At 40.8% G+C, this 26843-nt stretch overlaps 1 protein-coding gene across 1 annotated transcript in view; it reads left to right on the top strand.

Moving 5' to 3' along the window:
• Positions 1–26843, top strand: part of STK32C (serine/threonine kinase 32C) — a 208801-nt gene that overhangs the window by 161514 nt on the left and 20444 nt on the right. The window contains exon 3 of the mRNA XM_054983368.1: positions 26449–26600. Coding sequence (XP_054839343.1) covers positions 26449–26600 — 152 coding nt within the window. The remainder of the gene's footprint in view (positions 1–26448; positions 26601–26843) is intronic.

The following is a 26843-nucleotide window of genomic DNA, read 5'->3' as shown; positions in this document are numbered from 1 at the left end:
ATCTCTAAGACTTATAAAGTGTTGCTAAAATGGTACACAGAAGATGAGACAGTTAAAGTGCAAATGGTGAAGTGGGCTATAAACTTTAATAAAGAAATAACAATGGAGGCATGGGAATACTTGTGGAAGAATACATTGAAGATCACGACATGCACTAACATTAAAGAGAACATTTATAAAATGATTTATCGTTGGTATTTGACACCAAAGAAAATTGCGTTAGGGAATTTGAACATGTCTAATAAATGCTGGAAATGTAAAAAGCATGAAGGATCGTTGTACCACATGTGGTGGACTTGTGAGGTAGCTAGGCAGTACTGGGGGGGAATAATAAGAGTGATAAGTGAGATTTTACAATTTCAAGTTAATAAGAACCCAGAACTCCTGCTACTGAACTTGGGAATGGAGGATATTCCGGCACAATACAGGACATTGTTATTTTACATGACAGCAGTGGCTAGACTGTTGTATGCGCAAAAGCGGAAAGTACAAGAAGTGCCAACTATCGAGGACTGGATTTACAAATTGCTGTACATGGCGGAAACGGACAAAATGACAAGGAAACTGAGAGACCTTGATCCAGGACAGTTCAACATGGATTGGGAAAAGTTGAAGCAATATTTGGTGAAAAAATGGGAGGTGGGAGGAGAACTGTGGCAGTTTGAAAATTACTGAAATACAACAAAAGAAGAGGGAAGTGACTTTACCGAGGGGAGGAGAGTTAAATGAGAAATTCTAAGCAAATATTTTATTTGACTACTATACATAGTACTAAGTAATAGAGGTGTTACTATAAGAATTATAAGGATAGAAATTAACTAATTTTATTTCTGGCAGATAATTGTATAATGGAGGAATTATATAACCAAGATAGAATGAATATAAGATAGAAGGAAGTAAAGAGCAACATATAGAGTATGAGTTAAATCGATTGACTTACAGTGAATGTATATAATGCTTATAGAAGTACTTAAAATTATGCAGAATAAGGGACAAATTGTTTGCCCCATATTGATGAGACAAGAAATAAGATAGAATATGGAGTACAAAAGTAGACAAATGACTGTTATTATTAAAGAATATATGCCAGGAATGTAACATTTAGTTGATAAGTTAAGTGGGAAAGGGAATAGAGATAGCACTGTGTTATAATAGAAGCTTAGAAGAGAGTGAAAGTATATGTTTAATAGAATAAAATAAGTTTGAAATGAGTAGGGGGAAAAACGGATAAGGGGTTGGAAAACTGTTGGAAGTCAACAAAAGGGGGGGAAGGGAGGGGGTTAGAACTGGAATATTTAAAGGAAATTGATTGTAATAGATATTATAGAGATTTCTAATCCAATAAAAAAATTTTAATAAAAGAAAAGAAACTTCCTTCTGAAGCTGTCATTTTCTCCATGAGTCCTGTTCTCTGGCCTCTAGAGGCTAGCAACCATTCTTTCTGTGAGCTTTGTTCATGGGAGTTTGAATCCAGCCATATTTCTTCATTCTTGTAAGAGCATTGTATTGAGTTCGGGTTAAGGTCAATAGGTCTGTTTTATGGGCTTGACCAAAAGTGGCATGCTAGGGTTGGGGTGGGGGTTGGCAGAGCTTATGGCAAAAATTGGTAATGGTTCTGACAGCACCATGCTAAGCAGAAATGACTTCAATGGATTTAGTAGGGTATAAATCTGTTTAGGATTACAATGTATTTATGGCAGATGTTTCCTTCATCGTTGAGAAATGGCTCTATCCAATGACCTATCAGAGCTTGAAGGAGGTGGTCCTCCAGCTGAAGGGGATTTGACGTGGAGCAGCACATCTGCTGCCCTGCAGGACTGCCTCTCTGCCTGCACCTGAGCCACACCTATATTCATTTTGTAAAAATCAGGAATTACAAAAACGGCACAAGTCTTCAAATGCTCTCTGCTCCACAAGAAACCAACCTGGGTTATCACTGTCCCTGGAACTTCTCACTGCTCCACAAAATGGAGACCATATTACAGTATCTATAGACAGTTCAATCTCATTCATTCTCACTTTGAGACATTCGTTCTCCAGGAGGGTATCAAAAATATTATGGTACTTACACAACAGATGAAAAGCTGGAATTTAGTCATTTATCTGAAGATACTCTGATTCTGAGGAAAGTCTGTCCACATGGCATTTTTACAGCTCGTCTAACCACGTGGCATTTTTACAGTTCCTGCTTGAAACTTGGCACATAAATCTGTCTCATAAAATCAAACCTGAACCATTTTTATACCTTTGTGAGTCAGTGAGTCAACTCTAGGTTATATAAACTTCTTAATTATTAAGCTAATAAAATTAAGAATTAAAATACTGAATTTGGATTTTGCATTTCTTAAGAATTAAGACAGCTATTCAAATGTGCTTTAGTGCTGTAAAGACAAAATCTCAATATTTCCAAACAGCTAAATCCTAAGGAACTTAAGAATTGATCTACCAACAATAGAAGTAGCATAAATCATGCCATTTACTCCACTCTCAGTTTTTTCACACTCCATAGAAGGAGAGACTGGTTTAATCTCTGCAAACACAGTAATTTTGAAAGCATTGCAGGTTTTTAGTCTAGACAATATTAAAAAGGCTGCAGCTGCTTTAATTTATGTAGTGAGATGCACCAACAATTGTTATATCTTTGTATATCAACCAGATGAAGAAACCAAGAGCCAGCATAGCATAGCAGATAGAGTGGCAGACGAGAATCCTTGGAGACTTGAGTTCAAGTCCTCACTTCTACCATGGAAGCTCACCGGGTGACCTTGGGCCCAACACAAACTCTCAGCCTGGCCTACCTCACAGGGTTGTGAGAAAATGGAGGGGGGAGAACGATGTTCCAAGCTGCTTTGAGTTCCCAACTATGGAGAAAAGCGGGATATAAATAAATGCAAATGCAAGTATAAATCTGAACTATAAACGTGCTTTCAGCCCCATCTCCAAAGAGTTTATCCTGATGCTGGGAGCATCTAGTGAAGCTTTGCTTTATAGTCTGCCATCATCAGAGGTTCAGTGGACGAACACATCTGACAAGATCTTTTTTTGTGGCACCGTTTGGTAGCTCCAGTGATGTTTTTTGTTCATTGACTATTACTGGCTTGTAAAATTAAGTAATTTTAAGGAAGAGCATTTCATGCCTTCTTGTGAATTTCCAAATTATTCTGGGTTGGAAACAATAGAAAAACAAATTAATTTGTTCTTCCAGGATCCTTTTCATTCATGGTTCAGTCAACCTCTGACAAGAAGTTAGTACCTAATAAAGAAGTTTTTTGCTGCCTCTAGTATAAAGTCCTTTCCCATCAAGGGATGAGATTGAAGTTGGGTCAAGGCTTTTTAAATAGCGGTTCTGCTGTCTTAGATGTGACCTTGTGTGCCATGTTATGTTCAGGCTAAGTAAGCATTTTGCTTCGCTGATGTGGCTCTCACTGTATTGTTTTTAGAACACTAGAGAATGGAGGAGTTTGAAAGAGGGCGGTGCATGGTGGGTGCCAGTAATTGATGAGAGAAAGACTTAGGGCCGAACTGGATGTGATGGCATTCTTGTGGATGCCATAAGAATGCTGTCACCATATTAAAGACCGCAGCATGACACGCTGAAGGGCTCTTGTTTTCCATACACTTTATCAAGAACCAAAACAGCCACAACTCCTCCCCCACTGGTGGGGAGCCATGGGAGGAAACAAGAGGGCATGCTGAGGGCAAGGTCAGGACCAAGCCCTTGTGGCATTTTAAAATCACTTTAAAATGGTGACAACATCTCCATGGTGGCCACAAGGATGCCATCTTGTCTAGTTTGGTTTGGCCCTCCTGGGACCACCAAAATTGTAAATCAGAATGCAAGTTCTCAGTTTGCTAAAGTTTGAAAATTGCTGCTCTAGAGAATAATTAGCTCCATAAAAGGTTGTATTGTTGTCAATGTTTGCTTCAAATTTCCTAAAGTTCACTTCTCCAATCCTCAGACAGGAGCTCAGCCATCTTTTCCAACCACCAACTCCATGATAATTGCAGATTTCCTCCTCTAGCCTTAATTATACAAAGATTTGCATCAGGGTCAATTCCTTATTTTCCCACACTGTAGCTCTTATTCTTTAAGGCTCAGTTGCAATTGGCAGCTTAATATTCAATGTAGATGTAAAGGTGCTGCTATAGCAAGAGAAGCAATTTCCTTATCAATGATATACCAGGAATAAGAATTATTTTACAACTGTTTCTTTCTTCATATTATTTTCTAAGCAGGGTTATTGTTATGCAGAACACCACCAAATTCAATGCCACAGATGTCCAATTCATTTAAAATGGGTTTCTAGGTACTAAAGATAATACTTCAAGATAATGTTGCTGATAACAGAGTTGTCAAAAATGGTCATGGAACAAAGCCCTTCTTGGAAAGTAAGAGCAGCCAGAAACTTACTTAGCTATTCCAAATTATATGTTCTATCACAACAATGAGAAATATTTTTCCGTTTAGTACGCATAATAGAACTAAGGACAATGTCCATGTCTTTAATGGGACTGCCAGCCTTCCATTCAATTGGATCTCTGACTTTAGTAGGAAATAGGCTAAACTCCTAATATTTAGTTTTGCAATAGATCCTTCAAACCAGCACTCTTTTTCCTTGTTAATTTTATCTTCCTTTGTATGGCCAATGATCAGTTGCCAAAATTAGTGGGAGCCAGCATAGCAAAGCGGTTATTAGACTAGGATCAGAGAGACCCAGATTCAGATTCCCACTGTGCCCTGAATGCTTCCTGGGTAGGCTTACCATTCCCCCAGATGGAGAGGGGCATCCCCTGTCTCCAGCCTCTTCCCCCACAGCCTCTTATCTGGCCAGCAGGGGGAAGAAAGAACACCGTGCTGCAGGCAAAGTCTGCTCCCACATGCTCGAGAGCACCCCACCCTTGCCCATGACGTCATTCCTGGTGCGATGCAGAGGTAATGGGTCATGCCGAGGGCCAATTGAATTTAGCATTTGGGGCTGATTTTTCACTCAATCAGCCCCTGGCCTGACCCATTACTCCATGTCATCATTCCTGGTGCGATGTGGGGCACTCTGGAGTGAGTACGCTTTGCGCCCAAGGTAAGTACCCCCCCAGCACACGCACGACTCCCTCCCATGCCCCACCATCCCATAGTTTGTCCCCCCTGGCAACCCTATTCCTGGGTGACCTTGGAACAGTCACTCTCTTTCAGCCTAACCTATCTCAAGAGGGGTGCTATGAGGATTAAATGGTTTGAATCAGGCCCCCTGATTCCTCCATTTTTTGCTTGAATCCTTGGAATAGTGCAGACTACACAACTAGATAAATAAAGATAAGATGATCTGGAAAATCATTTTCATGAGAGAAGGGAAAGAATACAACTAACCTTGATCAAGACTGTTCTTCCAATAATGGCTCAGAATTCCTCTAACAGAATGATTAAGTTGGTTGGAACTGTTAGCCATTTTTTAACTTTCTAGATGGAGAGAATGGATGTAAGTTGTGGCGTGGGGTGGATGAGGTGGGATTGTGACATGCTGAACTTCATGTTCATTGGAACATGTGTCTAGAACCTCTGCATATACAAGTGCTTGTATGTAGATTTTTATCTGCACAGTTTGAATTCCTGATAATGCAAGCTCTAGATGTATGTTCCAAAGGAAAGATGTATTTATCAGGAATGTTAGCTGCCTTATGATGAGCCTAGTCCATTTGATTTACTTCTGTCTGCTCCAGTTCACTACAGCTCTTCAAGGTATCAAGCTGAAGTCTTGCCTAGTCCTTCAAGACAGTAGAAATGCTGAGGATTGTGCACCTTGAGCCTTCTGCATAAAAACATGCACTTTGTCACTGAGCTCTGGACCCTGTCGGCCACCCCTGCATTGGCCTGCAGACCAGTCTAGCTGCTGACCAAGGAATTATGCTCACTAGACCGTTAAGGGGGTACACACACCCAGCATCTTAATCTTGTTCTCATGACTTGCAGCAATCTGTTCAAGAAATCACATACATCAGGGGCTATTTTTATCACTTTGGTATTTATTGAGGCCTCTCCAGAGACCTCCTCAAGGTGACTCACAAAGTATAGGCTGTTTGTTCCCTTTTGGCTCCAGATAATACAAAATATGACAAGCAATATCTTTTATTTGGTTTAGTTCTGTAAACATTTAATTTTCAAAGGTATACTTAGAAAAGTCTTTCTGTTCATCCTTTGAAGGGAGTATTAACAAACTTTACCCTGTTTCTTTTAGTAACCCATATGCAATCTGATGTTTAAATTCTGCGTATTAGCCATGCAACACTCACAAAAGCCCAAATAATAATGAGATCATTTTGCTAACAATAGCACCATTATCATAGCAGCTGCTGCTATTTTATGGGCTTTCCTCCACCCTCCAAACGTGCCATTTTTTGTTCTTGCTATTGGCTTTAATGGATTTTTTCTCAATTGACTGTTATTTGAAATATAATGACAGAATTGCACAAAATGTATTGTCTGGATTGCCTTGTGCTGAGAGGCATCTTGGTTCTAGAAACTAGTAATGTCCAGGTCATTCTGAAAACAATCTACGGATAATGTGCCTTGCAACAGAGTTTCTGAATAATCCCCCAAAGAGCAAAAATTAACACAATGTTCAGTTCAAATGTCATGTTAAACCTTTATGATTAGCATGATTGTCTGAATGCAGACCCCTCTACTAACTATGGTTAGTTATTCTCTATCAAACCAGGATCTGAAACCATGATCTAGTTTACTGAGCACAGTGAGTCTTAGTGGGTTTCATGTAACCTATGAACTCAAGTATCCTGGCTTGATCCTGGTTTCATCTACCTTTGGTCCCTGATAACACCCTCCCAGGTCACAGAGAAAAGACAATGAAACCAGCCTTTGCCAATGCAAACAGAAATATGAGTGATTGTGAGTGGAATTCTAGCATTACAAACAAACCAAAATTAAACTATGATTTTCTGTAAACAAGCCAGTGTGATCCATTTCCCATATGCAAACGTGAACCAAGACTGGCTGATCAGCACTAGGATTTGGCCTTCCACCAGCACTCCTCTGCTGCCAGCTTCAAGGCAAAAAATGGTATATGAACAAATGGTGGCTGTGACCTTTTGCCAGCACATCACTGGGAATCAGATTCAGGAGCCAGCCACTACCCTCCATTATCTCCTCAAATTAGCCCTCAGCAAAGGTTCATTCAGAACACCAGATAACAGTTGAAAGATTTGGGAAGCTAGGAAAATGTATATGAGGATGATGATCAAGCGATTGCATGGATGGCAAATTTAGCTGCCTGCAGAATGAAGTCATGTTGCAAAGTGGACCTGTTTGGTTGACATTCCAATCCCCCCCGCCCCCCCCCCCCCGCCCCAACCCTGCATGGATCCACAGAATAGGATGTATAAAATTACGCAAGCAGCATCTTGGACAAAGTGGGGCTAGTCAACTGTGCTGGGAGTTCTTGCCAGTGTAAATGGACCTGTGGTGACTGAAATGCCTTCAGATGTATATAGATCAGTCCTCTCTGAACTAGTCCAGCTAGACACGATGGTGGCAATTTGGTGTGTTTAAACAGAAAACTGTCCAAAATTGCTTCCATGTGGAGCCATTGCTCTGTTATTTGGGGGGAGATCACAGTTAAGAAGTATGAATGTTTGGAGGTCTCACACACTGACATAAGGTTGCCAATTCCAGGTTCACAAATTCCTGGAGATTTAAGGGTGGGCCCTGGAGAAGATGGAATCTGTGGAGGGGAGGGAGCTCAGCAGGAATGTGACGCCATACAATCCACCCTCTGAAGCTGCTATTTCCTCCACACTACAGAGATCAGTTCAATTGCAGGAGACTGCAAAAGTCTCAGCTGGAGGATGGCAATCCTACATTGGCATCAGTTTCCTTGCCTCATCCCCTGCAGCTGCCATGTCCCCACACACTACTAGAGATCTTTTTCAGGCTTTTGTTTCCACGTGAGCTTTGAATCAGAAAGTGCTACATCAATACAGTACTATCTCCGACGTTATCAGGCCCTGAGTTTGTCCCCCTCTCTTTAGGATCACAGAAAATATCAGTTCTTTTATATGCTGATGATATGGTCCTGGTCTGTCTTACCCGTGTTGGCCTTAAAAGGCTTTTATATAAACTTGGTGGCTTTTGCAAAGAAGAGGCCTTAAACATCAATTACAGTACTATCTATTGCCCTAATCTACTCAAAGATCAAAAGAGTTTATTGTCTATAGCCATAGGCCGTCACAATTCACCAAACATTGACTAATAAACAATTAAGTCCCTTATCACAGTTTATATAAGTTAGTAAAATTAATTAAAATAATATAGTATGCCAAACTATCCCAGGGATCACGAGGCAGCCTCATTCAGTACCACCTTAGATCTTATCTTTTTGGCTGCGAGTGCGAACTGAGAGACTCTACAGGACACATGATTATCAGTGTCAGACCTAATCTACTCATTCCTCAGAATTCCTAGCTTTCATTAAAAGAAAAAGTAAGACACTCAAGCACTTTTTGTTCCACAGATATAAGGGGAATGTTTGCCTCTTTAAAAAAAAATAAAGCTGAAAATTCAGACGAACAAGTAGATTGTGGCAATAGATCATTATAACATTATTGCACTATAGTGTATTTGCAGTTAATGATTTTGTTAAAGCCCCCACCTCCAGTCTTCTAGTGGTGAGGGGGAAATGACAGGCATAAAGGGGCTGAAGTGTAGAAAATGCATGGAAAACTGCTGTGGAAATGCTTTGTTGCCACTGTGAATACCTCTGCATTCACAATGACAACAAGAGCTACACAGATAATTGTTGCTGTGAAAAAGAGTGATAACGTTCCTCATCAAAGGCCGCTAAGTAAGCTTAATAGTCATGGGGTAAAAGGACAAGTCCTCTTGTGGTTCAAAAACTGGCTAATGAATAGGAAGCAGAGAGGGAGTATAAATGGGCAATATTCTCAGTGGAGGGTGGTAAGCAGTGGGGTACTGCAGGGCTCAGTATTGGGTCCAGTGCTTTTTAACTTGTTCATTAATGATTTGGAGTTGGGAGTAAGCTGTGAAGTGGCTAAGTTTGCAGATGACACTAAATTGTTCAGGGTGGTGAGAACCAGGGAGGATTGTGGGGCACTCCAAAGGGATCTGTTGAGGCTGGACAAGTGGGCGTCAACATGGCAAATGAGGTTCAACGTGGCCAAGTGCAAATGTTGATACAAGGTGCAACGGCAATAAAAAAGGCCAATGCTATGCTGGGGATTATTAGGAAGGGAATTGAAAACAAATCAGCTAGTATCATAATGCCCCTGTATAAATCAATGGTACAGCCTCATTTGGAATACTGTGTACAATTCTGGCCACCACACCTCAAAAAAGATATTATAGCACTGGAAAAAGTGCAGAAAAGGGCAACTAGAATGATTAAAGGGATGGAACACTTCCACTATGAAGAAAGGTTAAAGCGCTTGGGGCTCTTTAGCTTGGAGAAACGACAACTGAGGGGTGACATGATAGAGGTTTACAAGATTATGCATAGGATAGAGAAGGTAGTTTTCTCCCTTTCTCACAATACAAGAACTTGTGGGCACTCAATGAAATTGCTGAACTGCCAGGTTAGAACGGATAAAAGGAAGTACTTCTTCACCCAAAGGGTGATTAACACATGGAATTCACTGCCTCAGGAGGTGGTGGCAGGCAGCTTCAAGCATAGACAGCTTCAAGTGGGGATTGGGTAAACATATGGAGCAGAGGTCCATCAGTGGCTATTAGCCACAAGGTATAGATAAAACTCTCTGTCTAGGGCAGTGATGCTCTGTATTCTTGGTGTTTGGGGGGGCAATCAGTGGGAGGGCTTCTAGTGTCCCTTCCCCACTGGCAGACCTCCTGATGACACCCGATTTTTGGCCACTGTGTGACACAGAGTGTTGGACTGGATGGGCCATTGGCCTGATCCAACATGGCTTCTCTTATGTTCTTATGTTCTTAAGACATGCCAGTCATGCTGCCTCCCTCTCCTCCCTCGTGCCCTCTAGCTGCCTCCCTCTCCTTTTTTCTGCCAGCTGAGGTCACTTCCAGTATCAGAGTTTGGCTGAGAAGAAAAGGGCTTCAGGAGAGAAGCTGCTGGGCAGGAAGACACAGATGGATTAGTAGAGGTAGTAGGGATTATGAACTCTTCCATGAAAATCAACTAATATCAGACTTTGCCGAAGTTCCATGTTTAAACCCTGGGATTTGCCATTAGCCTCTCTGGTGTAGCCCATGTGATCTGTCTTAGTTGGGAGCCAGACAGCAAGGGGCACAGTGAAGTTACGCTGATAGTGGCTATTTCTTGGGTGAGGGGGAAATGGCAGCCATGAGGGGGCTGAGGCAAAGAAAATGCCTGGAAAACTGTTGGGTGGATGTTTCATTGCCACTGTGAATGCATCTGGACTGTCTCTCAGTTAGATGATTTTTCATGAATTAATCACCTATTTTTCATCTAAATAACTAAATTAAAATAGATGTGCATATATTAGCCAAACTCTGTGTAACTGTTCTTTTAAGGACACTGAATAAGCTAGAGGATGATCTCAGTTGAATGAGTAAAATCTGCCTTTACTTTTCAGAGGGGAAGGCCATCGGGATCCCGGGCCAACTAGTTTCCTTTTTAAAAAGATCCTGTTTTAGTAATAAATAACCTCCAAACATATACAAGTATACCTGTCACTTTCCCAGTGCCAGCAATTAAAACTTTCCTCCACAGATTAATCAACTCAGTCTGTGGTTGATTGATCTATTGATTAACTTCATTAAAACTTACAGGCTCCACAGCAATCTGTTTTACTGCACCAGTGCAACATTGCCACTAAGCTTGCTGACCCAGAGAACTAGAATAGTTAGGATACTCATCCTACTTATTTTCTGGCATGGAAGCTTAGAACACTGGGAATTAGGAGGGCAGTCCTATGCAGGGCTGGTGTGCCCATGGAGGCCAGGTAGATGGTGGCCTCAGGGCATGAGGGCACTGGAGGGGCGCCGGAGGGGGTGTCGGGGGTGGAGGCGTGCGCCACGGAGTTGGCGTGGCTGGGCTGCAGCTGCTGCAACCAGCCCTGTGCTGCCACCGCCGCCACACGCCCCCAGCTGGGCACAGCAGCCACAAGCTGCTGCTGGGGTGGCGTGCGGAGCAGCCTCCGCCCACCACCCCAGCCATCCGCTGGCCAATGCCCCCGGCTTGTGCTGCGTGATGATGTCATCGCGTGATGATGTCATCACGCAGTCTGTGGCGCACACGGGGGCATGCAGCGCGCATGCATTGGGGGGGTGGCCGCAGGCGCCAGGAACCGTGGCACCAGCAGTGGTCCTATGTAGCGTTACTCCAGTCTAAGCCGATTGATACTCGGCTTTTCTCTCCACCCCTCCCCCTGTGGGGATCGAAAGCAACTTACATCATTCTCCTTTCCTCCATTTTAGCCTCACAGTGACAACTGTGTGAGGTGGGCTAGTCTGAGAGAGAATAACTGACTCAAGGTCGCTCAGTGAATTTGCATGCTGGAGAGGGGACTCAAACCTGGCTCTCTCAGACCCTACTTTGACAAAAACTACTACATCATTCTGATTTTGTTGAACTTAGATTAGCATAACTCTACGCAGGATTGCAGTGTAAATATCTTTAAAGCATTCACCCTAATTTTAAAATGTTTGAATGACTTATTTCTAAAGATGGGCCTATGTTGTTTGTTCCACGTCTTTTTATATTTGTTTGTATCCTTTGTCATCTATTCAGATTCTCTTACTTTTCACTGTTGGTTTTGTATATAAGATTGCATTGTGAATGCACGTTATAGAGCTTTTAAATAAATCGTTTCTGTGTGTGATGGGCTTCATATATGTTGTGTCGAAGTTGGCTCCCCTGTGTGTTTGCCAATCACCACACAGAGGCTGGAGTAGGCAGAATGACATGAAAGCTTTTTTTTTTTTTAATAATTTTATTGGATTAGATATCATTAAATTGTACATTACAATCAGTTTCCTTTAATTTTTCCAATTCTAACCCCCTCCCTTTCCCCCCCTTTTGTTGACTTCCAACAGTTTTCCAACCCCTTGTCCCTTTTCCCTTACTCATTTTAAATTTATTCTATCTGTCAAACATAATCTTTCACTTTCTTCTAAGCTTATCTATATAACACAGTGCTCCTTCTGTCTTCCTACTTACTTTAACAACTAAATAATACATAACTAAATAATACATTCTTGGCATATTTTCTTTTGATAATAATCATTTAACTAATTTTGATACTCTATACTCTATCTTATAATCTCATCTTCAATATGGGACAAACAATTTATCCCTCCTTTAGCATAATTTTAGATACTTCTATAAACAGTACATTCAATATAAGTCAACCAATTTAACTTATACTCTATATATTACTTTTTCTACATATCTCATCTTCATACTGTTTTAATTATATAATTGTATTATTCTTTCATTATGCAACTATCCACCAAAAATAGTCAACCAATTTGACCCATATATACCTCCAAACCAATTCAATCAATTTAATACATAATCTATACATTAATATATATTTTCCCACCTTACTTAGATTCCTTCATTGCAATTATAAAATTATCTCCATTATACAATTATTGCCAGAATGAAATTAATTAGTTTCTATCCTTATAATTAGTTAATTTCTGTCATTATAATTCTTGTAATAACACCTATAATACTTAATGCTATATATAATAGTCTAATAAAATAGTTGCTTAGAAATTCTCATTTACCTCTCCACCCCCCGGTAAAGTCACCTCCCTCTACTTTTATTGTATTTCAGTAATTTTCAAACTGCCACAGTTCTCCTGCCACCTCCCATTTCTTCACTAAATATTGTTTCAGCTTCTCCCAATCCGTGTTGAACTGTCCTGGATCAAGGTCTCTCAGTTTCCTTGTCATTTTGTCCATTTCCGCCATGTACAGCAATTTATATATCCAGTCCTCAATAGTTGGCACTTCTTGCACTTTCCACTTTTGCGCGTACAAAAGTCTAGCCGCTGCTGTCATGTAAAATAGCAATGTCCTATATTGTGCTGGAATATCCTCCATTCCCAAGTTCAGTAGCAGGAGTTCTGGGTTCTTATTAATTTGAAATTGTAAAATCTCACTTATTACTCTTATTATTTCCCCCCAGTACTGCCTAGCTACCTCACAAGTCCACCACATGTGATACAAAGATCCCTCATGCTTTTTACATTTCCAGCATTCGTTAGACATATTCAAATTCCCTAGCGCAATTTTCTTTGGTGTCAAATACCAACAATAAATCATTTTATAGACATTCTCTTTAATATTGGTGCATGTCGTGATCTTCAACGTATTTTTCCACAAGTATTCCCACGCCTCCATTGTTATTTCTTTATTAAGGTTTATAGCCCACTTCACCATTTGCACTTTAACTGTTTCATCTTCAGTATACCATTTCAGCAGCACTTTATATACCTTAGAGATTTCCTTTTTATCCTCTTGTAAAAGTGCCTGTTCTAATTCCGAATTCTCCATTCTTATCCCTCCCTTCACACAGTCCGAATTATAAAGATCTCTGATCTGTCTATACTGAAACCAATCATAACTTGGAGACAACTCGTCCTGCGTCTTTATTTTGGGTTTAGAAAATTCCATTCGGGTTATCTCCTTGTATGTTAAACACTGTTGTTCATTATCGACAGTTCTCGGATCTATTACTTCATATGGAACCACCCATGAGGGGATTCCATCTTGTAGGTAATTTCTGTACTTCTTCCAAGTTGTGAATAGGCTTCTCCGAATATAATGATGTAAGAACATAGAGTCCGCTTTTACTTTATCATACCATAAATATGCATGCCATCCGAATATTTTTTTATATCCTACTATGGCCAGTAATTTCCGGTTCTTCAGCATCATCCAGTCTTTCAACCACACTAAACAAATTGCGTCATAATAAAGTCTTAGGTTGGGCAGTTGCATTCCGCCTCTTTCTTTTGCATCATGTAACACTTTCATTTTCACTCGAGGCTTTTTGCCTGCCCAAACAAAATCTGATATTTTCCTCTGCCATTTTTCAAACTGCTTAGAGTCTCGGATAATTGGTATTGTCTGGAACAGAAACATCACTCTTGGCAACACATTCATCTTAATTACTGCAATTCTTCCCAACCATGACAAATTCAGTCTGTTCCATTTAATCAAGTCTTGCTCTATCTGAGTCCATAGTTTCTCATAGTTGTTTTTAAATAAATCTATATTCTTTGCAGTCAGTTCAATTCCCAGATATTTCACCTTATTTGTTACTTCGCAGTCTGTTATTTCCATTAATAATTGTTGTTTTTGTTTAGTCATATTTTTACATAATATCTTTGACTTCTTTTTGTTTACATAAAATCCTGCCAAATCTCCAAACTCCTTAATCTTCTCTATTACTTTTGGCATATTCTCCATTGGATCTTCCACAATTAGCATTATATCGTCCGCAAATGCTCTGACCTTATAGGAAAAGTCCTTTATTTTTATTCCACGGATTGCATTGTCTTCTCGTATCTGTATCATCAGTATTTCCAAAACCAAAATAAACAACAGTGGAGACAACAGGCAACCTTGTCTTGTTCCTTTACCTATAGTCAATTTCTTAGTCACCTCGTCATTCACCACAATTGCTGCACTCTGGTCTCTGTAGATTTCCTTTACTGCTCTTATGAATCTTTCTCCCATTTGTAGCTTTTCCATGGTGGCAAACATAAAGTCCCAATTCAAATTGTCAAACGCTTTTTCAGCGTCCACAAAGAAGAAGCCAACCTCCTTGTCACAACATTTGTCATAGTATTCAATAGCATTTATAACTGTCCTTAAATTGTCTTTGATTTGTCTATTTGGCAAAAAACCAGCTTGCTCCTCCTCAATAACTTCAGAAAGCCATCCCTTCACTCTTTCCGCCAGTATCTTCACAAAAATTTTATAATCATTATTAAGTAACGATATAGGTCTATAGTTTTTCACGTTAGTCAGATCTTGCCCCTCTTTGGGGATCAGTGATATATTAGCTTCACTCCAAGTGTCTGGGATCCGTTCATCCTTTAAAACACCATTAATCACATCTTTTAGGAATGGTGCCAGTTCATTAGCCATTACCTTATAAAATTTGGCTGTAAGTCCATCCGGTCCTGGCGCCTTTCCCAAGTTTGTTGACTGTATTGCCTTTCTTATTTCCTCCTCCGTTACTTCATTGTTCAATTTGTCTCTCCAAGCTTCCGAAATTACTGGGAGCTTCATTTTCTCCAAGTATGTCGCTATTGAGTCTTTATTCACCTCTTTTTTATTATACAATTTGGCATAAAATTTATAAAAGGCTCTGCTAATAGCTGTCTGTTCCAGGTACACTTTATTGTCCTCACAGATTTTATTTATTATTTTCTTCTCCTTTCTCTTCTTCAATTGCCATGCCAAATATTTTCCAGGTTTATTTGCGCCTTCAAACGCCTTTTGATTCGTTCTCTTAAGATTCCATTCCAATTCTTTATTATTCATTGCTGTCAGCTGTTCTTGAAGAATTTTAATATCCTGGTAGATTTTCTTTTTCCCTGGTCTTTTCTTTAACTGTATTTCTTTGGCTTTTATTTTCTCCGTGATCTCCTGTCTCTTCTCCTCTTTTTTTTTCCTGGCTCTTCCATTTAAGTCCATTAATATGCCCCTAATTACTGCCTTGTAGGTGTCCCATACCTTGTTGGTTGGTACTTCTCTATTCATGTTATATTGTATGAAAAACTTTGTTTCTCTTCTCAACATCTCCATATTTTCTCCCTCTTGCAGCAAATCCTCATTTATTCTCCATCCTCTCCTTTTACTCCTTTTCCCCAACTTCCACATAATTGGATTATGATCTGAGCCTACCATAGGCATTATTTCCACGTCCTTAGTCCAAAGCGCTAAGTCTTTTGAGGCCCAGATCATATCAATTCTTGATAACGTAGAGTGTCTCGCGGAGAAAAACGTATATTGTCTGCCTTTGGGATTTTGTCTTCTCCATACATCTTCTAACGTTTCCTGTTGCGTCAATACAAAGAACGTCTTTGGTAATAGTCCTCTTTTCTTTTGTGCAGTTGCTGACTTTGTATCTAGTTCCAAGTTTGTCACTCCATTGAAGTCTCCTGCAAGAATTATCTGGTCATAAGAAAGTTCATCTAATTGCTTCCTCAAGTCCTCAAAGAAGCTTTCTTTTGCTCCGTTAGGTGCATAAATTCCAATCACCAATACTCTCTTTAAATTCCATATACATTCCACTGCTAAAAATCTGGCTTCCGCATCTCTCATCACTAACTTTGGCTGTAGCTCCTCTTTTATATACAATACCACTCCCCTTTTTTTCTTATTAGAGGCCGCTACAAAATCACTGCCCAATTTATTCAATTTTAGATACTTTGCATCCTGTTTTCTAATATGAGTCTCTTGCAAACATACAATATCACATTTTTGTTTTAATAGCCAGTGGAAAATACTTTTTCTCTTATTCGGTGAATTAAGTCCATTTACATTCCAAGATAACACTTTGCACTCCATATTCATATTCTTGTTGCTGGTAAGTCCTTTTCATTGTCCCTTATAAACTGCTCCATCTCTGATTCAGATCTGATGCGCTTTTTCGCTCCTCCAAATTCAAAGGACACTCCTTCTGGTAGTTCCCATCTGTACCTTATTTTCATGTCCTTCAGAATCTGAATTAGAGCTTTATATTTTTTTCGATCTAGCAACACCGATCTGGGTAATTCCTTCATGATAATAATCGTCTCGCCATCAGTCTCCAATGGATCTTGAAACTGTTTAGTCACAATCTTCTCTTTTATATTTCTGGTCGTGAATTGCACAATCACATCTCTTGGTAGTTTCCTCTGGGTCGCGATTCTTGAATTTACACGATATACCACATCTAGGATAGCCACAACTTCCTCCTCCTCCTTCCCCAGGTATTCAGCTAACACCTCAGTGATCTGTTCTTGAGCTGTCTTTCCTTCCACTTCCGGCAAGCTGCGAAACCTCAGCTGCTTCTCCATATGTTTACTTTCCGCAACCGCCACTCTCCCCCTCATCACCCTCATCTCTGTTCGTTGCGTATCTGCTAAGTTCTCCACCGCGCTTTCCACTACCTTGACTCTTTGCTGTGTTCCCTGCAGGTCATTTTGCATTGTTTCCATACCTTTCTTCACTTCTGCCAGCTCATTTTTCACTGTCTCTTTAACCTCTTTAACCTCTTTCACCAACTCCGGTTTCATGTCCTTGAGCTCTTTAATCACTTCTAAAAGTTTTTTATCCAAATTCTCTATCGCCGATTGCCACTCTTTTTTCGACATCGTGGGGCTTGCTTTGGCTCGCTCCCACGAGTCCGCTCTCTTCCTTAGCTCCGTGGCGTTTAATTTAATGTCCTTTTAGTTTAAATGTCCCGGTCTTTCCAAAAAAAAACTTTTAAAGAGTCCAAAATGTCGGGCGTCTTTTCTCTATGGTTCCTCTATGATTTTTGTAATCCAATATGGCTTACTTCCTCTTTTGCTGAAGCCGCGGCTCTTCCCCTTTCAAAAATGGCGATTCCCTACTTCCTGCCCTCCGGCAAGGGCCGCCTCTCTCCAGCAACTCTATTGTTGTTACGTACTTCCTGTTTCCCGACTTCCCACAGCAGTTCTCGCGATGGTGAAACTTTCTCACAGCCTGATATCTCCTTATAGCCACAGGTATTCAAAACAATAGTCCAATTTCTTTAATAACTTCGTTTAACTTAGTCCTTTTTCTAATATAATTCTTGCCGGGTCCTCCCCTCCTTATACTTGGTCTGTTGCAGTTTAAAAGTCTACTTTAATTCTTCTTTACTTTAAGTAATCTGTCCCGTTTCAAGAGATAGTGATCTTTACCTTCTCATTCACTTTTCTTGGGTTGTAATCGCTGTTTCAATCTTAGATTCCCATCCACTCTTCCTTCCCCTGTTGAAGCTTGGGCATGTAGGTCTTATGCCAACCGCATTGGCACCAGGACTGCTGCAGAGATTATAGCCGACCTGTCTTAGGGTGGGACCTCAAGGGTCGGGAGAGGATCCGTTGCGTAGGACCCCCCCTCGCCCGAGATCGACGCGCCCTGAGGTGCTTGAGCATTCTATGCCTGTTCTCCGCCTGAGAACAGTCGGCTGCGGGCTTGATTTTGCCCCGCCGGCCGCTTAAACGGCAGCCCGGTCAGCTCCAGGATTAGAGCTGTGTTAGACCTTCATGGATCCCAAACCGGAAGTTGCAGAATGACATGAAAGCTTCATTGCAACGAAAGAGGGGAACAAGTCTCTCAAAAGCAAGTCACTATGCTCCTCTGACTTGGGTGAGAATCCTCAGAGCTTTTATAAAGCTACTACAGCAAGGCATACGTGTCATCTTTGGCTGGGCATCATGCTCCAAACTCGTGACTTCCCCTTCAGCAATGCATACCACCCTGTGGATTTTGTCATGTCTTGTTGCAAAGTCTATTGCCATCATAAACCGTTAGCTAGAGCAAGGCTGTTTGTTATTACTACATAATTACTGTTAGCTATGTTGCAAAGCAAAGCTGGTTGCTATCACATACTGTAAATTATTTCTACAAAGGTAACTGTAATTATTGCTCCAAGGATGGCTGCTGCTACACAGTATCGACTAGTGGGTGATGGGCTATCAAGTCTATCATATATATGTATACTGTAGGTATAATAGACAATGCTGATTTATTGAGGCACAAATAATGTTGAAAAATGCTTTCACATTGTTAGACAAATTTAGTGCAAGGGAACAGAAACCGGCATGATCCTTTATTTTTGTGTGGCTATAAAGTAATTGTGTTCAGTAACACAAGGCCAAACTGAAATCAGAAAAGGGTGTGTGTGTGTGGAATAGGAACAAGAATGACGCAGAACCCGGAGGAGTTATCCCTACTGATTTCCTCTTCCCCTTCCCCTAATCAGGTCAGTAAAATAAACGTTGGCCCAGAATGAGAGTTGGTTGATCTAATTTCTGTTGAAAACAGCAGACTGATACAAGACAGTGGCATTGACCAGAGTCCTTTAAATGTGGTTACTTGAATGGTTAAAGTAATTTCCGGACCCCTTATGCCTTTAACTTAATAAAAACAAAGGCAGATGTGCACAAATCAGTTGGCAGTGCCTGAACCTCCAGGGAATTCAGCCCTGTATTCTTTCTGTTATATGCAGGATCTTAAACAGAACAGAAAGCAGTTTACTCTTAATTCTGCCTGTATTTCACAGATTTTTTAAAAAAGTTTATCATTTGAAGGGGATTTCTGTACAAAATAAGAGACCAGATACTGGAGAAGGAAGAGAAAAACCATCCAAAAACATCCATTAGTATTTTCCTCATGCAAGTAACAACCATTTTCTGACTCTCCCATAATGAATCCCCCCCCTCTCTCTCTCTCTGATAATCATAAACCTAAAGCAACTATTACACAGTATGAAATATTTATAGCATCCAGACTTACTACGTAGACTGGCAGTTTTCAAAATTGCACCCCCAGTCACTTGGAATCACATCCTTCCCTCTCGCATTTAGGTCAAATGTATTTGTACACTAGAAAGACCAACATTTTTGTAAGGGAGAAACCCCCCCCCCCTTTTTAAGGTGATTGTGCTTAGGCTTTAGTGAATATTTCATCGCCGTCAACAGATTCTCATGCCTCTAAATAAGAAGTCAAAGTAGGAGATCCAGAGAGTAAGCTAGCATGAGCACGACTGCAATCAGACCACATGACCTGGGGCACATGACAACATCCAGCTGTCCTATATATACAAAACAGATCTATATAGTCGATGTTAGGGAAAACTCAGGAACTATGGTAGGCTAGGGCTGCCTGCACCATTTATAATCCACCCAGTTGTGGTAGGCAGTCAAATATGTATTCAGTTTCTTGCGCAGCCTTAACTGGCAACAGTATCAAAAGACTGGGAAGTTTTCTTTTCCCACATCAGTTTAGCAGTTATTGAGAAAGTTTGCTTTGCCATCTTGTAGCTGGTGGCCTGGTTTCTGTGTGTTTAAGACATTTCAAGCAGTTTTCTTTGGCATGATGGAATTTGTGTGGTCTTGTTTGTGGCACACTGGTTGAAATTACGTTGATGAGCCTGTGGGGTATTTTGTCTTGGAGCAGAGAGTTGGCTGTTTAACTGTGGCCAGCTTTGCTAATGCAAGAGAAGCAATATATGATGCAGTATCCCAGAATATTCACTGCAGCATGAACCGTAAGGAACATTGCTGCTATTGCAGCAGAGTAATTGCAGGTGCAAGGGTTTTCCCATGTCCATCATTGTCATATCCTTGCAGGACCCCCCTGCTTAGCAAGAACTGTCCGTTTATTCCTTATTCTCTACTTTTTGTTATTTAAGCGCTTATCCCAGCATTGCAAAGCTTACTCAGGAGTCTTTGGTGAGGTACCTTGTCAAAAGCCATTTGGGAGTTCGAATATCTGATGTCTGCCGGATCACCCTTATCCACATTCTTGTTAACTCGCTAAAAGAACTCCAGAAGATTGGTGAGGCAGAAGCCCGGCTGCTTTTCCCTCCCGCTCCATGAATGTGTGGAGTGGGTTCTCTTCCACAAAAATACCCACTTACCCAGAAGCCTTGCTGATGCAGTTTCTTCGCCTTAGTGAGAGATTCTGTGAACAAGACCTCTGTGTGATTGTAGACTGCCAGCATACACGTGCTTTGAGCTCCATGGGGAAAGGGAGAGCTGACCACGGAGATGAGGGAGGGAGCAAGACCAACAGTACAGGGAAAAGATTGTCCCACTGTCTGTGAATTAGGGAGCTGTAGCAGGTTTTGCCCAGCCAAAAATATTCTCATTTATACATTATCGTTGTCACAATGTGCTGTAGCTGCCTAGACTAGAATTAAATCAGAAAATATTTGCTTAGTTTAACTTACAGTGATTCTCCAGACATAAGCAGTTAGCTTATTTAACAGGAAATGTCAGCAATTCACAGTGCCATCCCAACCAGAGTTACACCCTTCTAAGTTCACTGAAGTCCATAGGCTTAGAAAGGTGTAACTCTGCTCAGGATTGCACTGTTAATTGAGGGTGTAATTCAGCTGTAGCTTCTTCCCTGAGTCTGTGCTTAATTCTTGATACGTGAGGCTTCTCTGAATACATATACATATGTGACTATTTATATAAATCATCCGGTTTAATGTGAGCTATCTTGGCAAACAAGAAACTATAATTCTCATGATTTCCATTTGTGCCCCTCTAATTCGGGTGTTTTTACTGAGCTCATGATAACTATCCATTATATTTTTTCTTTCTGCTTCTAAGGCCTTCCAGTGATGGTTTTGCGTTATATGCTATTAGTGATTTTCAGTTTGTTTCTCATGATGAAATGTTGAACTCCTTTGCCCTGTCCTGCTTGTTCAAGGCCCATTATGATCGTCTGCTTTAGAGGGCATAAGAGTGTTTTCTAACAATTCATCTGCAGTCACCTTAAGGTCACATTCAACTTGCTGTGCTTGAAGAGGAACTTGTAGGAGCAAACTGTCAGATTTAATTTTCAGTCACATGCACAACTTCATAAGCATAAGCATAAGCAAATCTGCTAATTAAAAGAAGATGGATGTAATTGTGCCAGATGCAGATTTTTCATCAACTCATTTCCAAATAGTTACTTTGCAATTAAGTGTTTCATTAGTTCTCAAAGGAAGCATAGGAAAATGTAAAACACACACCAAAATTTTAAAGTTTGTTAGGAAATGTAATGATTAAAGCCCACCAGTTTTGCTGTTCTCAGCAGAGGGCAAATAAAAAAATGACACATTTGCTTCCTGAGATCAACAACTGCTGACATCAGATCTGTTGCCAAAAAAGGTCTCTCAAGGGCAGCACATTTTGACTCCTGTTGTCTGGATGCTAATGGAATTAATTGGCTAATAGGAATAGGCATTTTAACTTGACGTACTTGAGAGGTTATCTAGTGTGACGGCTGATGTATGTGTGGGGGTTTAGCTAGATGTCACCAGTACTGATTTAAAAAGAAAATGCTGTCTTAAGAGTGTTCATGTACAAGATTTCTATTTCATTAAATTCTTCAGGAATGAGGATAAGCAAATAAGAGAGGCAATCTACCACATACCTCTTGCCTGAGTTTGGCAAGCCCATCCTGTGCCAGTCTTACTCTGGTGACTGGAGATTGTGCACTCAGTGGCCTGCTCATCTCCCTAGTGTATTGTATTGCCATCCTAATCTGAGTTCTAAACCCATTAACTTCAACAGAAGGGTATAATTCTAACGAGGATTACACTGTAAAGCACCCATCCTACTTGTGGAATGAGATCCTGAATTCCTCTTGGCTGAGGAAATAACCTTTCCAGTGCTCATGAAATCCACTTCCCACCATGCCACAGGTCCAAGGGGACTGTTGGCTCCATCACAAACTCCAATATGGGGTTGAAAAAATCCATTTCCTCAAATCTAATGGTCAGATCTAGCCTTGATCTATATCTGTACCATTTCTACTGTTAGCAGGCGTACCTGCCCTCATGTTAATAGGGAAGCTTATGAATATGGCTATATCATAAGCCCCTCTCTGCTTGTATTTTAAAAACACAGAAGCACTGCCCAGCAACACAGGAAATGACTGCCAACCCCTAGTTGGGAGTTGGAAAATTACTAACATGTGAGTCATGAGGTGATACTAGCTTTTAGCCCCACACCCCCAGAAGATGTGCAAAGATCCTAAGACAATAGGGGTACTCGAGATTTAATCATCTCAACACACCCTTCTGATCTTCCCTCCTCCCCTTCCCTATTCAAGGCTAATCAGGTCTCTGATAGCCACTCCTTTCCAGCCATCAATCATCACTGATAACTTTAATCAAAGCTTTCCCAGTTCTTTGTCTCACCCTGGAGATGGCCATTAAGTTATTGTTTTGGGGTAAAAGATGCCATCCTGTCCCAGGGTATGTTCCACAGTATAATTGGGCTACTCTTTGCCATAGTTCTGTGGGTGTGTTCTGAGATTCTATACACACTCTCAGATGCATGTCCGAGCCCCTCTCTCTCTTCTTGCCACAAAGTGCTTGATGCTCAAGCTGCTTCCCTTCTTGACTGGTAACTATAACCCCCAAACCCTGAAACTCTATCCATCCTCATCTCTGCTTTTCCTAAGAAACTTTGTATGTGTGTGGTGTATGGTCTCGTTTGTTTGCTTTAGAAACTCCTTTTATAAAAATCATTTTTGTTATACACTCTCTTGGTCATTTCAAGAATCCTCTGAGGGAAGGAACCTGGTATATATCAGTGGAGATCCTGCTAGCCACCCCTCTTCCTAACTTGTTTCTTTTCAACTAATTCCCCCAACTTGCAAGGAGACCCCCATTTGGATAACACTACAAATATCTAGGATAATTTGCAAACATAATTAAAAGTCAAAGTTAGAGCTGTCTAAGTTTCCAAAGTGTATGAGTGCTTGCAAAATAAATACACATTGTAGAATAACGGGAAATAAACAGTTGGAGCTGTTACTAGAGATGGGCACGAACTGGAAAAAAACCGAACCATGTGGTTCGTGGTTCGTCAAATTTCACGAACCATGAACTTTCACGAACCTGCCCCTGGTTCACGAACCGGTTCGCTTGGTTCATGAAAACGGCACATCAGGGTCAGAAAACCACCACTTCCGGGTCAGCAGAAGACCACTTCTGGGCCAGAAGAAGGTCGATTTTGGGTCATCAGGAAGTCCATCCCCTGTTGCCTAGGAAACTGATTGATTGGCACCAGGCTGTCTGCAGTTACAAATCAAAAACCGAACCAAACGAACCAGCCTAAAGTTCATGGCGGTTCATCAGAAATGGGATCTGATGAACTGCAGTTCGCGAACCATGAACCGGCCTGGTTCGTGCTTAATTTTGGTTCATATTTCGGTTCGTGCCCATCTCTAGCTGTTACCCAAGTGAAAAGGCTAGGTTGTCATTTAGTGCATTATTTCCTTCAGTAAATTAAGAAGTTCAAAGAATCTCAGTACAACCAAGACATCCATATTCTGAAAATGAACAGTGTTGACCATGGATCCCCTGTCCATGATGAACTTCAAGTAGTTCTACAAATTGTCTAGATAATTGGGATTGCATTTGAAATATTGGCTGATTTTTTAAAGGCAGCATTCAGATATCAGTCAAGGAATGAACTTCGAATTCATTTCCCTTCAGAACTTTAGTTAGATGTATTACACTGTTTCTTGAACAATAATGGACTTGATGTTACAGGGCATTGTAGCCAACAACTTTCACAGAGTTTAACTGGAATGCCAAGTTTCTCTTATCAAGGGTGAACAGCTTTTGGTGATGTGATGCACTGCATGTTTAAAAAAATTCTGGAAGTACTATACACACAGCAGAACAACTATTAAGGGTTAATCCCTCACAGAATCAGAGAGCTGTGAGTGACAGGCTACCTCAAAGCATTTGATTGGGTAGCATGGGCTGTAAAGAGGAGGGTCTTTTTTCAGTCCTAGCAGAGAGCAGAATCAAATGTGAAGAGTTGGGAGATGGAGTCCTAACAGAGAAAGCAGTTTTACACTGGCAGGAGAACTGAGGAAAGTTGGCAAGGAGGTTTGGGAAGTAGGTGCAGGCTCCTTAATGGGCCAAGGAAAAGGGGATAGATCTAAGGAGAGGAGACTTTCCCTACCCAGTCATACAGGGAGGTAGCTCTGAAGAGATCCATGGTCGAGTGAGGTTGGAAACTGCCTGTGGAAACTTTCAGACTCTGTTAAGAACTGAAGGAAAGTACTGGTGTTTGGTGAGAAGGGGATTGGAGTATTAGCAAGTGGGTACCAGCGTTCCTAACTCCAAAAGTGACGGCGAATACTAAAGGAAGTATATTAGAGCATTTCATGAAAACCACGGGAAGAAAAAAAAAGCAATTTTTTTAAAGTATCTATGAAGTGCTTAAAAACTGAAGTATGTGTATGTTCTGGTAATACCTCATAAATTTTCAACCTCTGATTTCACCTGACCTTTCCATTCTAAAATAAATAAACTAGTTAGGGTGTTGGGTTTTTTGAAATTTTAAAAAACACCTCCAGTGCCATTTCTGCTGTCTAAAGATGGAGGAACATCATAAGTGAGTTTTTGCACTTGCTGCTTATAGGTACTTTTATCCATGACAAATTGGTTGCAAGCAGCTTCCCTCATACACTGAATTCGACATTTAAACATCACTAGAAGCCAGTGTTTATAGGGCAGTTAGTAATAGCGGACCTACATTTTTGGGACTCCGGAGCTTGAACTGTTATGGGGGCCCCTTCTCAATCAGCAAAAATAGGGCAACATCCAACAAAGTCCAAAGGGCCTTGCAGCCCTTCAAAGGTCCTCAAGGCCCAAATGGCAGAGAACAGGGTGGTCACGCCACCCAACATCAATGCTTGGGGAAAAGTATTGGTTCATTCTCTACTTGAGCGGTTAGAAGGTCGTCAGAGGGGGCGAGGTTCATTAGGATGAAGAGATGAAAATCTACTTTTTGTTGTTAAAGGGCACAAACAAGTCTAGTGCAGCTTGAATTGAAAATTCAGATGTATTTTTATAGTTCTGATTGGCTAAGGGCTGAGCTATAGAACTATTAAGCCGTGCACCAATGAAGGATTCGAGGATCCAGCTGCCAAAATGTAGGCTATGAATAGAGTCTGGTGAGCTCAGCGAGCCCACACAGCTGGGGGTTTGGGTGCTGCAAGACCCTGAGAAAATTTTGAAATTTGACCAATTACAGAGACATTTTGAAGCCATATGAAACAGATATTAGAGCATATTCTAAGGTCAATATTAAGTACTTCAACCCATTGGCTTATGATTCTGTCACTAAAATAGCCTTATTTTAATAATAAACACTTAAAAAAACTCCATCAAGTTTGTTGGAAAATTCACTCATTAAAAAAAAAAAGTTGCTTCAGGGCTCCTCTAGGATTAGGGGACCTGAACCTTAAGCTTTATTAGTTTCATAGTAGATCCACCCCTGAGTGATAGCATGCAAAATGCCCAGTTCTGGTGCACAGAGGCAGTTGAGCTCATCTGTCTTGCTATAGGCAGAAGTCAGCAAATGTAATAACTCACAAGAATAGGTTTAGACCTAAATCACACTTGTGCTACAAAGTCCAGAATGACTGAAATGCAATTGTAAACCAGCCTTGCAAGGCCATTGATGAAACTGGACACATTTATTCATTTATTGAAATACTTATCTTGTCTTTCCTTATGGCTCAGAGCAGCACATGTCAGACATCTGATGCTTGCCTTTCTGTTTTTCTCATGGACACCAACAGTGGAAAATGGGTTGGAAAGTACTTTATGTGGCTCTCTATCAATCTGGCTTTAGTCTTGACATGTCATTGCAACAGCTAGATTAATAATGCAAATGAGAGCATCTAACTATAACCCAGTTTACTTTTTCTTTTTATTAAGGTGTGCATCGTACAAAAGAAGGATACAGAAAAGATGTATGCTATGAAGTACATGAACAAACAGCAGTGCATTGAAAGAGACGAGGTTCGGAATGTGTTCCGAGAACTAGAGATCTTGCAGGAAATAGAGCATGTCTTCTTGGTGAATCTTTGGTGAATATCTTCTTATCTGCTCTACATTTTTTGTGTGTTTCTGTTCCATTCACTGACACTCACAGTTATGGCAATGGTAGAGTTGGTTTGGGACACAGCCTAGTCTAAGACTTGGATCCTGGCCCATCAATCATTTCCATGCATATAAAGGGAACAATGTTTGCTCACTTCCTCCATCACATATCAGAACTGCAGCTCCTGCCTTGTGCTGTTCCTTGGGGTTCCGTTTTCCCCAGTAGCAGC

This window comes from Eublepharis macularius, chromosome 6 (assembly GCF_028583425.1).
Source record: "Eublepharis macularius isolate TG4126 chromosome 6, MPM_Emac_v1.0, whole genome shotgun sequence".
Classification (NCBI taxonomy): domain Eukaryota; kingdom Metazoa; phylum Chordata; class Lepidosauria; order Squamata; family Eublepharidae; genus Eublepharis; species Eublepharis macularius.
This window is presented reverse-complemented; position numbering and strand designations above follow the sequence as displayed.